The following is a 12,426-nucleotide window of genomic DNA, read 5'->3' as shown; positions in this document are numbered from 1 at the left end:
AGCCAGCCCTAGTGACTCAGGAGGTAAAGAGGAGGCGCTAGGAAGAGATGAGAAGGGAGTCCCCCATTGCCTTTCCACCTGACCTCCAGGCCAGAATGTGCCCTCAGGATCCTCTTAGTCACCGCCCACAGAGTGGTGCGGCAGTGTAATGAGTCTATATGACTCCTAAAGTTGCGGGCCTCTTAACTGAGGCTGCACCGCCACCATTTCCACCTCTGGCCAGTGGGGAAAACTGCCCAATGCAACCAATGAGCTTCTACCTATCATTTTATAGAATATACTTCTTGGTTGATGTGGACAACTTCTCCACTGGTCCAGTTGCAAATGTATTCACTACTTGATACATCTCCCCGAAATGTATCAGTAGCCTGAGCACACTAACTAGTCTCTGCTAGCAATGGTATTTAACAGTTAACTGACACTTTGCAGACCTGACATGTCTCCAAAGCCAAAAGGGTGAGCCACCATGCTATCGTGAAAATTTGGATTGCTCACACAAGGCTGTGGAATAGATTTATAAAGATTTAAGTTAAGTTTGTGATGCAAAATATGCCAAATTTTCCAGATTTCCAATAAAAGGTATAGGAAAGGATTTTCTGCTCATGAAAGTGAAGGAAGGCCCAAGGTCAGTATATGGGAGGAAAACCTACTCCAGGTTAAATGTGACATAAACAGACTGGCCTTGCAACCAGTCCCTTAAATATCGCAATTGGGCTGCAAGACTATAGTGTATGTACACAATATTGATGCCACCTTTGGTTTTGGGTTGTTGCAGAAATAAGGAGCGATTTATGACCCCAAGTAAAGGAGGGGATTAATTGATGGTTTCAGCGTATTTGACTGATAACAGAAGATGCATTGGTCAGTAGAGAGGCTACAGGAACTTTAGCAAGTTTGTGCTGTCTAAATAAGGAAGACTGAGAGAGGCCTAACTCTCAGTGCCCTTAAATAAATCTTCAGTTGTTTTAAAGAGATTAAAAAGTTAGAGAGTGGCAAAATTCTTGAGCAACTTCCGTAGGTAGGTTATAGATTTGGGTTCCCACCAAACAGTGACAGCAGGTGCCCATCTAGGCCTTACACATCCTTCTTTTAAAAAAAAAATTCTATAGACTTGTTAAAGTTGACTTCGCAACAAGGCACCTAACTGAACTCTATTCATTAAGGGGTCCAGAGAAGTATGGTATTTTGGGCCTAATTCTGAGTTGATCGCAGCAGCAAGTTTGTTAGCAATTGGGCAAAACCATGTGCACTGCAGGAGGGGAGATATAACATTTGCAGAGAGAGTTAGATTTGGGTGGGTTATTTTGTTTATGTGCAGGGTAAATACTGGCTGCTTTATTTTTATACTGCAATTTAGATTTCAGTTTGAATACACCCCACCCAAATCTAACTCTCTCTTCACATTTTATATCTGCCCCCCCCCCCCCCCCCCCTGCAGTACACATGGTTTTGCCCAATTGCTAACAAAGTTGCTGCTGCGATCAACTCAGAATTAGGCCCTTTATCATGTGCTAAAGGAGTCATTTTTAATAGACGTAGTAAATAGACCCCTAAGTCATGGATGGAGATAAAGTGGATGGAGATAAAGTACCAGCCAATTGGCTCCTAACTGTCATTTTTCAAACCCAGTCTGTGACATTGTAGTTAGGAGTTGCTTGGCTGGTCATTTATCTCCGTCCACTTTATCTCCATCCAAGGCTTAGTAAATAGACCCCTTAATCCTAAACTGGATACCCTGTAACCATAGCCATTTTTGCAAAACGATCAACATGGGGTCTAAAGAGAGCGTATACAAACAATGAGGCAACCCTGATGAGTATCCCTAGTCTTTTCTAAAGGATGTCTCATTAATTGACAATGATATCCTGGATTAATTGTAAACATTTTTGATCAGAGCAATCAAATAATCACCAAAACCTCAATAAACGGATTTAAAGTCTTTATAAGTGTCCGTGCTTAATAAACTATTGGGGGAAGTGGCAACCGCAGATCGCCGTGTGCATGCATCTGTTTGCATGAGGACTATGCACATATGCCCGGTTGGTGGTCTGTGAGCATAGCAGAGAGAATGGTTTGCAGTTTATTCACCATTATCTTAGACAATATTTTAAGATCAAAAGTAATAGAGTGGCAGGATGACCTCAAAAGGTGGTCTTTACCTGGTCTGGTTAACAAAGTAGTAAAAGCCTGGGGGTTTCATTGTGGATGGTACGATAAAATTCCAATAATATGGGAGTGAGCTCTACTTTCAGAATATTAAAGTATTCCCTAGAACAGTGGTTCTCAAACTCGGTCCTCAGGACCCCACACAGTGCATGTTTTGCAAGTAACCCAGCAGGTGCACAGGTGTATTAATTACTCACTGACACATTTTAAAAGGTCCATAGGTGGAGCTAATTATTTCACTTGTGATTATGTGAGGAGACCTGCAAAACATGCACTGTGTGGGGTAATGAGGACCGAGTTTGAGAACCTGTGCCCTAGAATAACCATTGTCAGGTGACATATGTAATTGTAGGCCAGAGATACCATCAAAGACTTCCTGAATGGTAATATAATATCTACATTTATAGGCTTCTGTTGAGCAGAAGTGAGCATAGAGAAGACAGTCTGCTGCAAAAACCAGTACCAGGTAGTGGCAGAGTCTTATAATACTATAATGCTATATATGCAGAAAGGAGATAATGTTCGAAGAGCATGTCCACCTAATACTCCGAAACCCAATGCTTCAGTTGAAACTCCATGACATCAAGCAACTAACTATTATTAATTATTATAATTATCAATACAGTAACTGCGAGGTCTTCATTCCTCTGTATTTTACAAATCTGATGACTTTATGTTGGCCACAGTCAGATTAGGATAGGTGTTGTACTTGTAAAATTTATCATGTACCAAATCCTGAAGTGTTCTTGTGAGCAGTTTACTGATTTCTGATATACATTATCAGGATAAGAAAGAGCTGAAGAAAAAAATGTAAGTGTTTCTATCAAAGATAATCTCAGACAGTGTATGGTAAATGTGACCTCTTTTCTCACTAGACTAGCAGGCTATGGGCAGTTGTTTTATCGTGCCCGATATCCCGTCTAAAGTGATGGGAGATCGCTGGTTAATATTCAGTTGATCTTTTTTTTTTTTTTTTTTTTTATCGCGTCAATAGCAGTCTGTTTTAGCAGCGTACAGTGTCTAAACCAGACTAAACTAATGGGCACAATGCAAAAAGCCCCACGTGGGTGCCCATACAGGTCACTTTTTGCACATTTCAGCTGAAATGTTGGTAACCATCATGCACATAGAAGCAACCATTGAATTGCTTCATTGGGCGACATCTGCTGGCTGCCAATGGAAAAAAACATTTGAATTCCGCCATATGACTCTGTAATATAGGGCTTGATTCAGAGGTGGACAAATGTCCAATATACATACATGTCCGAGAGGCATATATCCGCTCAATTGGACGACTGTTTGAGCACCACTGTGGATTAGAGCAGCATCCAGTGGGCCTTTCAGTAGACAGATTAGCTTCCACCTTTGTATCAGGACCATAATCCTCTGTGTGTGATCTCACTGCCATGCAGCTGGTGTGATCTCATGGCAGTGCATCCAAGCAGCTGGTGTGATCTCATGGCAGTGCATCCATGCAGCTGGTGTGATCTCATGGCAGTGCATCCATGCAGCTGGTGTGATCTCATGGCAGTGCATCCATGCAGCTGGTGTGATCTCATGGCAGTGCATCCATGCAGCTGGTGTGATCTCATGGCAGTGCATTTATGCAGCTGGTGTGATCTCATGGCAGTGCATCCATGCAGCTGGTGTGATCTCATGGCAGTGCATCCATGCAGCTGGTGTGATCTGATGGCAGTGCATTCATGCAGCTGGTGTGATCTCATGGCAGTGCATCCATGCAGCTGGTGTGATCTCATGGCAGTGCATTCATGCAGCTGGTGTGATCTCATGGCAGTGCATTCATGCAGCTGGTGTGATCTCATGGCAGTGCATCCATGCAGCTGGTGTGATCTCATGGCAGTGCATTCATGCAGCTGGTGTGATCTCATGGCAGTGCATCCATGCAGCTGGTGTGATCTCATGGCAGTGCATACATGCAGCTGGTGTGATCTCATGGCAGTGCATCCATGCAGCTGGTGTGATCTCATGGCAGTGCATCCATGCAGCTGGTGTGATCTCATGGCAGTGCATCCATGCAGCTGGTGTGATCTCATGGCAGTGCATCCATGCAGCTGGTGTGATCTCATGGCAGTAGATCTATTAATATGGGCAAACTGTTAAAAGCAAACAAAACAAAAAAAAACCTTACTTTGCTACTCTTCAACCTGTACTTTCCTTTTATTGTTATCACATCTTTTTATTCCATACAGCCTCTCTCAGTACAGTGATGAGAATATGATGGATCCATATAATTTGGCAATTTGCTTTGGTCCCACATTAATGCCTGTTCCAGACATACAAGACCAGGTGTCCTGTCAGGCCCATGTGAATGAAATTGTTAAAACCATCATCATTCATCATGAGAACATTTTTCCAGATGCTAAAGAGCTGGAGGGTCCAGTGTATGAGAAGTGCATGGCTGGAGATGACTACTGGTAAGCCAATGACTGTCTTCTTCCTGCCTGCTTTGAAGTACAATATCTTGTACTGGTTTGCCAGACAGGATGTAAAACCTATTTTTATGTATATTAAAACACCATGTAAGAAGTATCTATTGTAACTAGAGAGCAATGCATTATTTTACTCATTATAGTAATGACATAACAGCTCCCTGTTTATCTGACAGTCTTTTTTTCATGTGAGGTCATATCTGAACGCTCGCCGTTTGATCTTGTACCTAAAGGAAATAATGTACACTTTTGAATAACAGCCTCACCTGACCTTTTTTTTTTTTTTATCAAGTGTATTTTTTCCATGTACAAAAAATAAATGCAGATATGAAAGAAAAAGAATCTGATGATTAGCACACACATAAGAAATATCAGCAACACATGAATAGACATAATCATACAAATAACTACATGACAGCAAAATAACAAACACAGGGAAATAAGACATAAAGTCAAGGAGGTATCCTCGGAAAACAACCCTGCCTAATAAACAAGAGAGAATAAAAGTGCAGCAAGGTGGCGAGGAAACTCACAGGACAACAATAGAGGGCTTACCCATAGGAGAACTCAAAATCCAGAGCATACTGTGCAGAACACCAAAGATTCTATCAAGTGTCAGAGGACACTTACATGAACTGCTCATGAGACAGCGTAGAACTAACCAAACCTTAAGGAGAGAGTGGTGGCATGTGAGGCTACCCAATTTCTAGTAATACACGCTTTAGCTACAGTAAAAAGAACTATAACATAAGTTTGTAAATAATTATCCATATTGTCTGTAAGGCCCAATCCAAAAATACAATGCCTTGGAGAGGACAGTGACATCCTTATTCCAGTCTTCTACACAGTCCAGTACACTGGTCCAAACAGAGAAAACTGTAGGACAAGCCCAGAGCAAAGGCCCAAAGTCAGCATCAGACTCACCACATTTAGGGCAGGAGGTGGAAGCCATCCTTCCAAGTTTCCCCAGAGGCACTGGCTTCCAATAAACTTTATTCAGGATATACACTTGAATCTGCTGGAATATTGAATACATCCAAAGCATAGCTCCAGTCTTTGTTTCACAAGGAACCCAGATCCACCTCCAACTTGGCCCACAATGTTTGCAAACCAATAGCTGACCTAACAGACATATTTATACAAGAAATACATTTCTTGAAGGGAAAGATGCAATGCACGCACAAGGGGTTTCTCTTACTCCACACTCTGCACCAAGTGCATGATGAGGATGCTAACTGTGTGAAGTTTGTATAATCTGCCCGTACTTGTGTGGTTTTCCTCCGGGTTTTCCAGTTTCCTCTCGCTCTCCAAAAATATACTGGTAGGTTTATTAGCTCCCAACAAAAATTAACCCTAGTGTGCAAGTGTGTGCATGCACATGGGCAGACTAGAAGGGCCAAGTGGTTCTTATCTGTCATCAAATTCTATGTTTCTTTGTGAAAACCTATAATGCATAACCTTAGGAAGAGAAAAAACACCCTGACATTTTCATTAATACAGGGACCTCTGTTATGTGACTTTCAAGAAGCACTCTGACTCATGTCGATAATTCTGCTTCTTTTGTTTCTTTATAGCCTGTTCTAAAATACTTTCCTGTACGTCAAGCATTGTTAATAACACTGAGCGCTCATACAGCTGTCTTACAGCAAGGCACAGTTTGTTATATAAAGTGTTTTTACATAAATGTATCAAATTGTATCCTGTAAGAGGGGGAGCTGTGTGGGCAGGTATATCATTTATTAGTGTCATCAGGCCCAGAAAATGCTGTCAGTTTATGCCTCAGTGGTGTATTGTCATGGGGACATTAGAATTTTTATGCTTCCCTAATTGAAATCATTGTTATTTGAATTTATACAATAATTGACTCTTGTGTCCCATTAAGTTTATTGCCTTATGTAGCATCACATTGATTTGCATCCATTTATCACTTGCCCTGTAAAGGCCTCTGTTTGCTGTAAGGTGGTAGAGAGACCAGGGCTGATGGAATGGTGGTGATGTAATCTGACAGCCTTTGACTGTCATAGTCCCGGCAAGCTTACCCTACCAGCGCTAACAACAATTAAGTCTAAGTGATGTAATCGGTGTAACAAGAATGGGACAGCTCTGCTGACAGGCTGCTGCGTTATTCTGTTAACCCACTTGCCACATCGTTATTTCACATTAAATTCCATAACTCAGCATCATTATTGTCTGCGATGCATCTTGTTTTAGTACTGCTATAATAAGTTGTGAATAACTGTATACATCCAATCCACATCTATGCTGAATGAATAGTTGAATAAACTGACCATGGGTCTCATTGAAATGTGAAAGGTTTTTCTATCAGGAACCTTAGATTTTATCGATTTTCCCAGCTGGGCAACATAGACTCTAGACAAGTAAAAACAAAAGGGTTTTTCCCATGCACCCCAAGGGCTATTAGTAACAAGACCTGTACACTATATGGTAATAGAAAATGTAGAGATCTTGGTTACATATATTTTGCAAAAAATATGATGAGCCTCCAGGCCACTTCAAGGCGTCTCTATTACTGGAGGTCCCTAATACTGAGTATAAGTCCAGGGTGCGGACCCCACAAAGCCGGCTCAGGGCAGCACACCATTAAAATACTAAATTGTTAATAGAAAAGAAGCAAGAGCTATGTGTTAAAAAGTCCAGGGGGCACCACACCCCAAATTCACACACAGCATATATTTGCTTAATGCAAGGCAACATGATAACGGCACATACAAAAATATATCTAGATTGAGAGCGGTAACAGCACATACAAAATATATCTAGATTGAGAACTAGCTCGCCTGGAGTCACCCCTGTATCCTCCAAATGGCACTACATGACCCAGCATGCCCTCCTAATGCTGGCCCCATCTATGCCTCTCTGAACAGGAATATATAGTGGCAAACTGCTCAAATCAAACTGGTATCAGTTTTTTTTAACACATAGCTCTTGCAGCTTTCCTATTAACACCGATTAGTATTTTATGGTATGCTGCCCTGGGGTGGTTTGGTCTGAGCCGGCTTTGTGGGGTCCTCGACTTGGACTCTAGTAATATATTGCAAACGCTGTGTAAGGAAGACAGCATTTATACAGCAGTGTTAATGCTAATTTGTTCATATATAACACATTTGCTTTTAATTATATATTTAAATGATTGTGAGATCAAATGAAAATGGCCGGTATTAAACTCCTGAATGAAAGGCTTACTTTGCCTTTTTAATGACCAAAGCAATCATTGTGTTTTGTAACCTGAGTGTCCTGTATATTATTTTATTGCCAGTGACAGCCCCTACAGTGAACATGGCACATTAGAAGAAGTGGATCAAGACGGCGGCACTGAGACCCACACTAGTGAAGACGGTATGGTTGTTCTTTTGCCTGTTTTAGTTGCGTTTACTACTGCATTCACTTTCTTTATTATTAAGTTGAATTTCAGACTTGCCACTATGCTGCAAACATAAAAAGTAATGATTACCATTATAGTAGTAGTAGTATGTCTTGTGAAGAGTCAGTGAGGGGCATTCATGACGTTTGCGCAGAAAGAACACATTGCATAAAAAAAGATTTTTAATGTGTAACTGCGTTTGGTATTTTATTTCTGTTAAATGTTTAATATAATGTCACACAAAATTCAAAGATTTACTTTTTCTTCCAAATGTAACACAGTAAGCATCAGGATCCAGGTCAGAAAGGAGAGGACACATGAGAAAATAAAGGGGGGAGGGGGAGTGAGAGTATGGTATATTGCTAAGGGACAATAAACTTGTTAGATTCAACAAATTCCAGCCAATTAATCCAAATTACAGACTATTCTCTAACCTTATCAACTGAGAACAAAATAATGTTATCCATTGATCTTAGCAGCTCTAATCTCTGAAACCAGCCATTGAGAGTTGGGGGAGAGGTAGATCTCCAGTGCACAGGGATCACTGTTTTCAACACACTCTTAAACCCTGTACACACGGGGGGGATGTGTGCTGAGCGATCTAGCACAGACCGCTCCGCACACATCTCTCCCCCCGCTCAGCACGCAGCGCGCTGTGTACTGAGCGAGGAGGGGTGCTTATTTCACCCAGCGGTGAATTGAGTGATCTCACTAGATTTGACATGCATGCATCCCAAATCCAGAGCCGGCAATAGCTGTCGCCGGCACCCTACACATGGAAAGATCCGTATTTAATTTCTAAGCAAGCTAGTCAGATTCCTTAGAATTTAAGCACATAGCGACAAGGGAATATGAGTTATGTTCAGGAGACAGAAATCTGGGCTGTGCGGAACATCATTGCCTGTAATCTCCTGAGCCACAGAGATCACCCCATCCTTGTTGGCCCTCAAGGAGGGACAGAGCCACCAAATATGCAGAGGAGTCCCTAAAGAGGCACCACAGCTCCAGCAACTCGCAGGACCCCGGAGACATTGTAACTGTTCAATATTTTTATTTGAAAAAGTCAATGTTTGCTACAAAAAAATGACCATGTATTTTACGTCAAAACAACTTGAGTTTTTGGAATGGTGAGAACTATAGTGTGTTATATTGGGAATGGATAAACAACATAAAATTCTACTATTAGGAAGAATATTAACTTGATATTTTTCTGCCATTAATAAGGTTGTTGCGTTACTGTTTCCAATTTACTAATACGTTTTTAAAATAACTGCTAGAAGTGCAGACATATCATGGTAGCTGGAGACTGGCATAAAAGCTTATGCCCTGTAAAGCCCCATACACACCTAGAAATGTGTGCTGAGCGATCTAGCACAGACCACTCAGCACACATCTCTGCCCCCACTCAGCGCAATGTGTGCTGAGCAAGGGGAGGGGGGGATGGCGCACATCGCTGTTGCCGGCACCCTAATACGGAGAGGTCCGTGCTTAAGTTCTAAGCAATCTAGTCAGATTGCTTAGAATTTAAGCACGGATCTCTCCGTGTGTATCCCCCTTAACTGTAAGCATTCTCTGACTACCAGCTGGTATTGAGACTGAAGGGACAGAACCCATAACCTGAGTAGTGATCAAGCTGATTGGGCCCCATGTAATTCAGCAAAACAAAGGTTTCTCTAATTTCACACCTGCATGTGTTCAAACTGAATACAGATCATGTCATTTGGTGCTCAGGCCGATCCGCTGGTGTGCGGGCAACTTTAAAACAATCGTCAACTAACACTTCAGTACATTTTTTGTTATGTTATTTATGTGTGAGATGTCCTCCCCAAAGTATACTTTCATTATCACTACTGCTGTGCTCGGAATGAAGGAAGCTGTTTTGTTGGGGCCTCAATAAATAAGTGCTGCAGAGCTTGTTCCCTGGGCAGCTTAAATGGATATAATACACCTGTAATGTGTATACGTTTTCTTCCATATTTATGAGGATAATCCACTTAGAGTTACACTGTCAGATTTATTTCTAAATAAATGTGAAGAGCGCAATGATACCCACTTTGGGACATCATCATGTGATGATGAACTGTTTCTAGCTAGCTGCCTGAGTGCTATAGACATACATTGCTTTGCACTATTTCCTCTCAGGTGGTGGCCTTAAGGCTGCTGTGGTGGAGATGTTCTTCCCTTTCTCCAACACAGGTGATCATATAATGTGATGAAACCGAACAAAAACACAACCCCCTGGTAGAGGTGGAATAATACATTAGATCAGATGCATGTACATGTAACCAAAGCCTACAATTTGTGTAGTGTGTTTAATGTCATGTTTCAGTAGGCATAGCACATGTAGAATGTAAACTATACACCATTTATCACCTATGTGTTTATAACAATAGAAATACATTTATTTTAAAAAGACCTAATTTTAGAGCCTCTTTTATCTTTTATTATGCTTATGAAAATATATTTTAAAGCATGGTATATAGCAGGATCGACCTGTTGTAGGAGATTTCCTGACCCTTGCACTTCTGTATCATGCCTCACTGTAACAAAAAAGTGTATAGTCACACCAGCTAGGTGAGATCCCATCAGTCAGAAAAGCATACACATTACCAAGTCAATAAACAAGCAAGAGGTCAAGCAAAGACAGAAAGGTTCAATGGTTAGGAAACAATGGAAAAGGTCAGCAGATATATATCTAATAAACCATAATTCCCAGGTCAGTATACGGAACCTAAAAGGGGCATCAAAGTGTCGGACCATCTCTAGGCACCAGGGCCAGTTGTGCACATAACATCAGGTTACCAGGATGAGCACAAACCCAAATTTGAACTGTGCAGTCTAACAAAAAATAAATGTAGGCCTATGCCTGTATGAGATATGGTACTTGTGGAATCTCGGGGTACATTAAGGGCTTTTTGCATGATTGCAAACTAAGGCCAACCCGCATGGAGACACAGACATGCCGGTCAGTCACCTGCACTAATTAGCTGCTTGTGCTTGCCCATTTACCTCTAGAAGGAAAATAACATGCTATATTATACTTTTTTTTTGTTTTTACTTCAATTCAAACCTAATAGTAAATACAGTCTATTTGTGCATATTGCCTGCTTGGTTGTATATTAGTGTAAGTACTGTACGCTTGATGAAAACTTGGTGTATAGCTGAAGTCAGCATATGGGCGTAAATATACAACATTTTTACATGTGGCTTTGTGACAGTGTTTAAATATTGTGTGTGGGGGGAAGGGTATCTGTTCACATGGTCGACCATGTTATGGTCGACAGTCATTAGGTCGACCACTATTGGTCGACATTGACATGGTCGACATGGACACATGGTCGACACATGAAAATTGTCGACACATGAAAGGTCGACACATGAAAAGGTCGACATGAGTTTTTTTTTAGTTTTTTTTTCTTTTGGGGAACTTTTCCATACTTTACGATCCACATGGACTACGATTGGAAGTGTGCCGAGCGAAGCGGTAGCGGAGCGAAGGCACCATGCCCGAAGCATGCCATGCGAGGGGACGCGGTGCACTTATTGGGGTTCCCAGTCACTTTACGCAAAAAACGACACCAAAAAAAGTTAAAAAACTCATGTCGACCTTTTCATATGTCGACCTTTCATGTGTCGACCATTTTCATGTGTCGACCATGTGTACACGTCGACCATGTCAATGTCGACCAATAGTGGTCGACCTAATGACTGTCGACCATAACATGGTCGACCATTCATACCGGGGGGAAGGGGGGGTTGTTTGAAATCCTCCAAAGTCTGCTGACCCCTGCTATCAAGTCTCCTCTTATGAAAATGTGGATCATACATTTTATCCAATCTTCTTCTTTGAATAAACTCACTTGTGCTGTTTAAAATGTACAACATCCAATTTCTAAAGGTCCAACACCCTTATAATAGACTGCCTTCATCAGCCGTCTTGCTTTGTTTTACTGATGTCACTTGCTCTTATTGGCTTTCCTCGGGTTTAGTGATACATTATGCAGATACGGTGCTAGGGGATCATAGTGTGTGTATATAGGACTGTGCGTATGACTGTAATGCAGCAGAACTTTATTGCTGTACATCAATAAAAGCACAAAAATCTCTCCAATGTGCCCTTGTCATTTGTAATGGTGATATATGCATTTCCGGTCGAATTGATGGTCATATGAATGTTGACATGGTTAAGGTCGACACCAGAATGTCAAACTGTCAACATGGAACCAGGTGGAAATACCCAAACTGACAGGTCCGCAATGTCGACAAAGAAAATGTCACCATGTGAAGTGTTGACAGCGCAAGGAGGCGACAGCCAGGGTTGCATGCTGCCAGGAGGCTTAGTCTGTAGGGATTTTTTTTTGGGGGGGTAAAAACTAGGAGGAGGGTTATGGGGAGAGGTGTGCGCCAGAAGTGACTTGGCTGCCGGAA

General features: G+C 41.6%; 1 protein-coding gene across 4 annotated transcripts in view; it reads left to right on the top strand.

Annotated features, from left to right (window-relative positions):
* Nucleotides 1–12,426, top strand: part of SRGAP1 (SLIT-ROBO Rho GTPase activating protein 1) — a 291,433-nt gene that overhangs the window by 265,183 nt on the left and 13,824 nt on the right. For all 4 annotated transcript variants that reach the window (XM_063927572.1, XM_063927574.1, XM_063927573.1 and 1 more), the window contains exons 17-18: nt 4,377–4,601; nt 7,894–7,973. In XM_063927572.1, coding sequence (XP_063783642.1) covers nt 4,377–4,601; nt 7,894–7,973 — 305 coding nt within the window. The remainder of the gene's footprint in view (nt 1–4,376; nt 4,602–7,893; nt 7,974–12,426) is intronic.

This window comes from Pseudophryne corroboree, chromosome 6 (genome assembly GCF_028390025.1).
Source record: "Pseudophryne corroboree isolate aPseCor3 chromosome 6, aPseCor3.hap2, whole genome shotgun sequence".
NCBI lineage: Eukaryota > Metazoa > Chordata > Amphibia > Anura > Myobatrachidae > Pseudophryne > Pseudophryne corroboree.
This window is presented reverse-complemented; position numbering and strand designations above follow the sequence as displayed.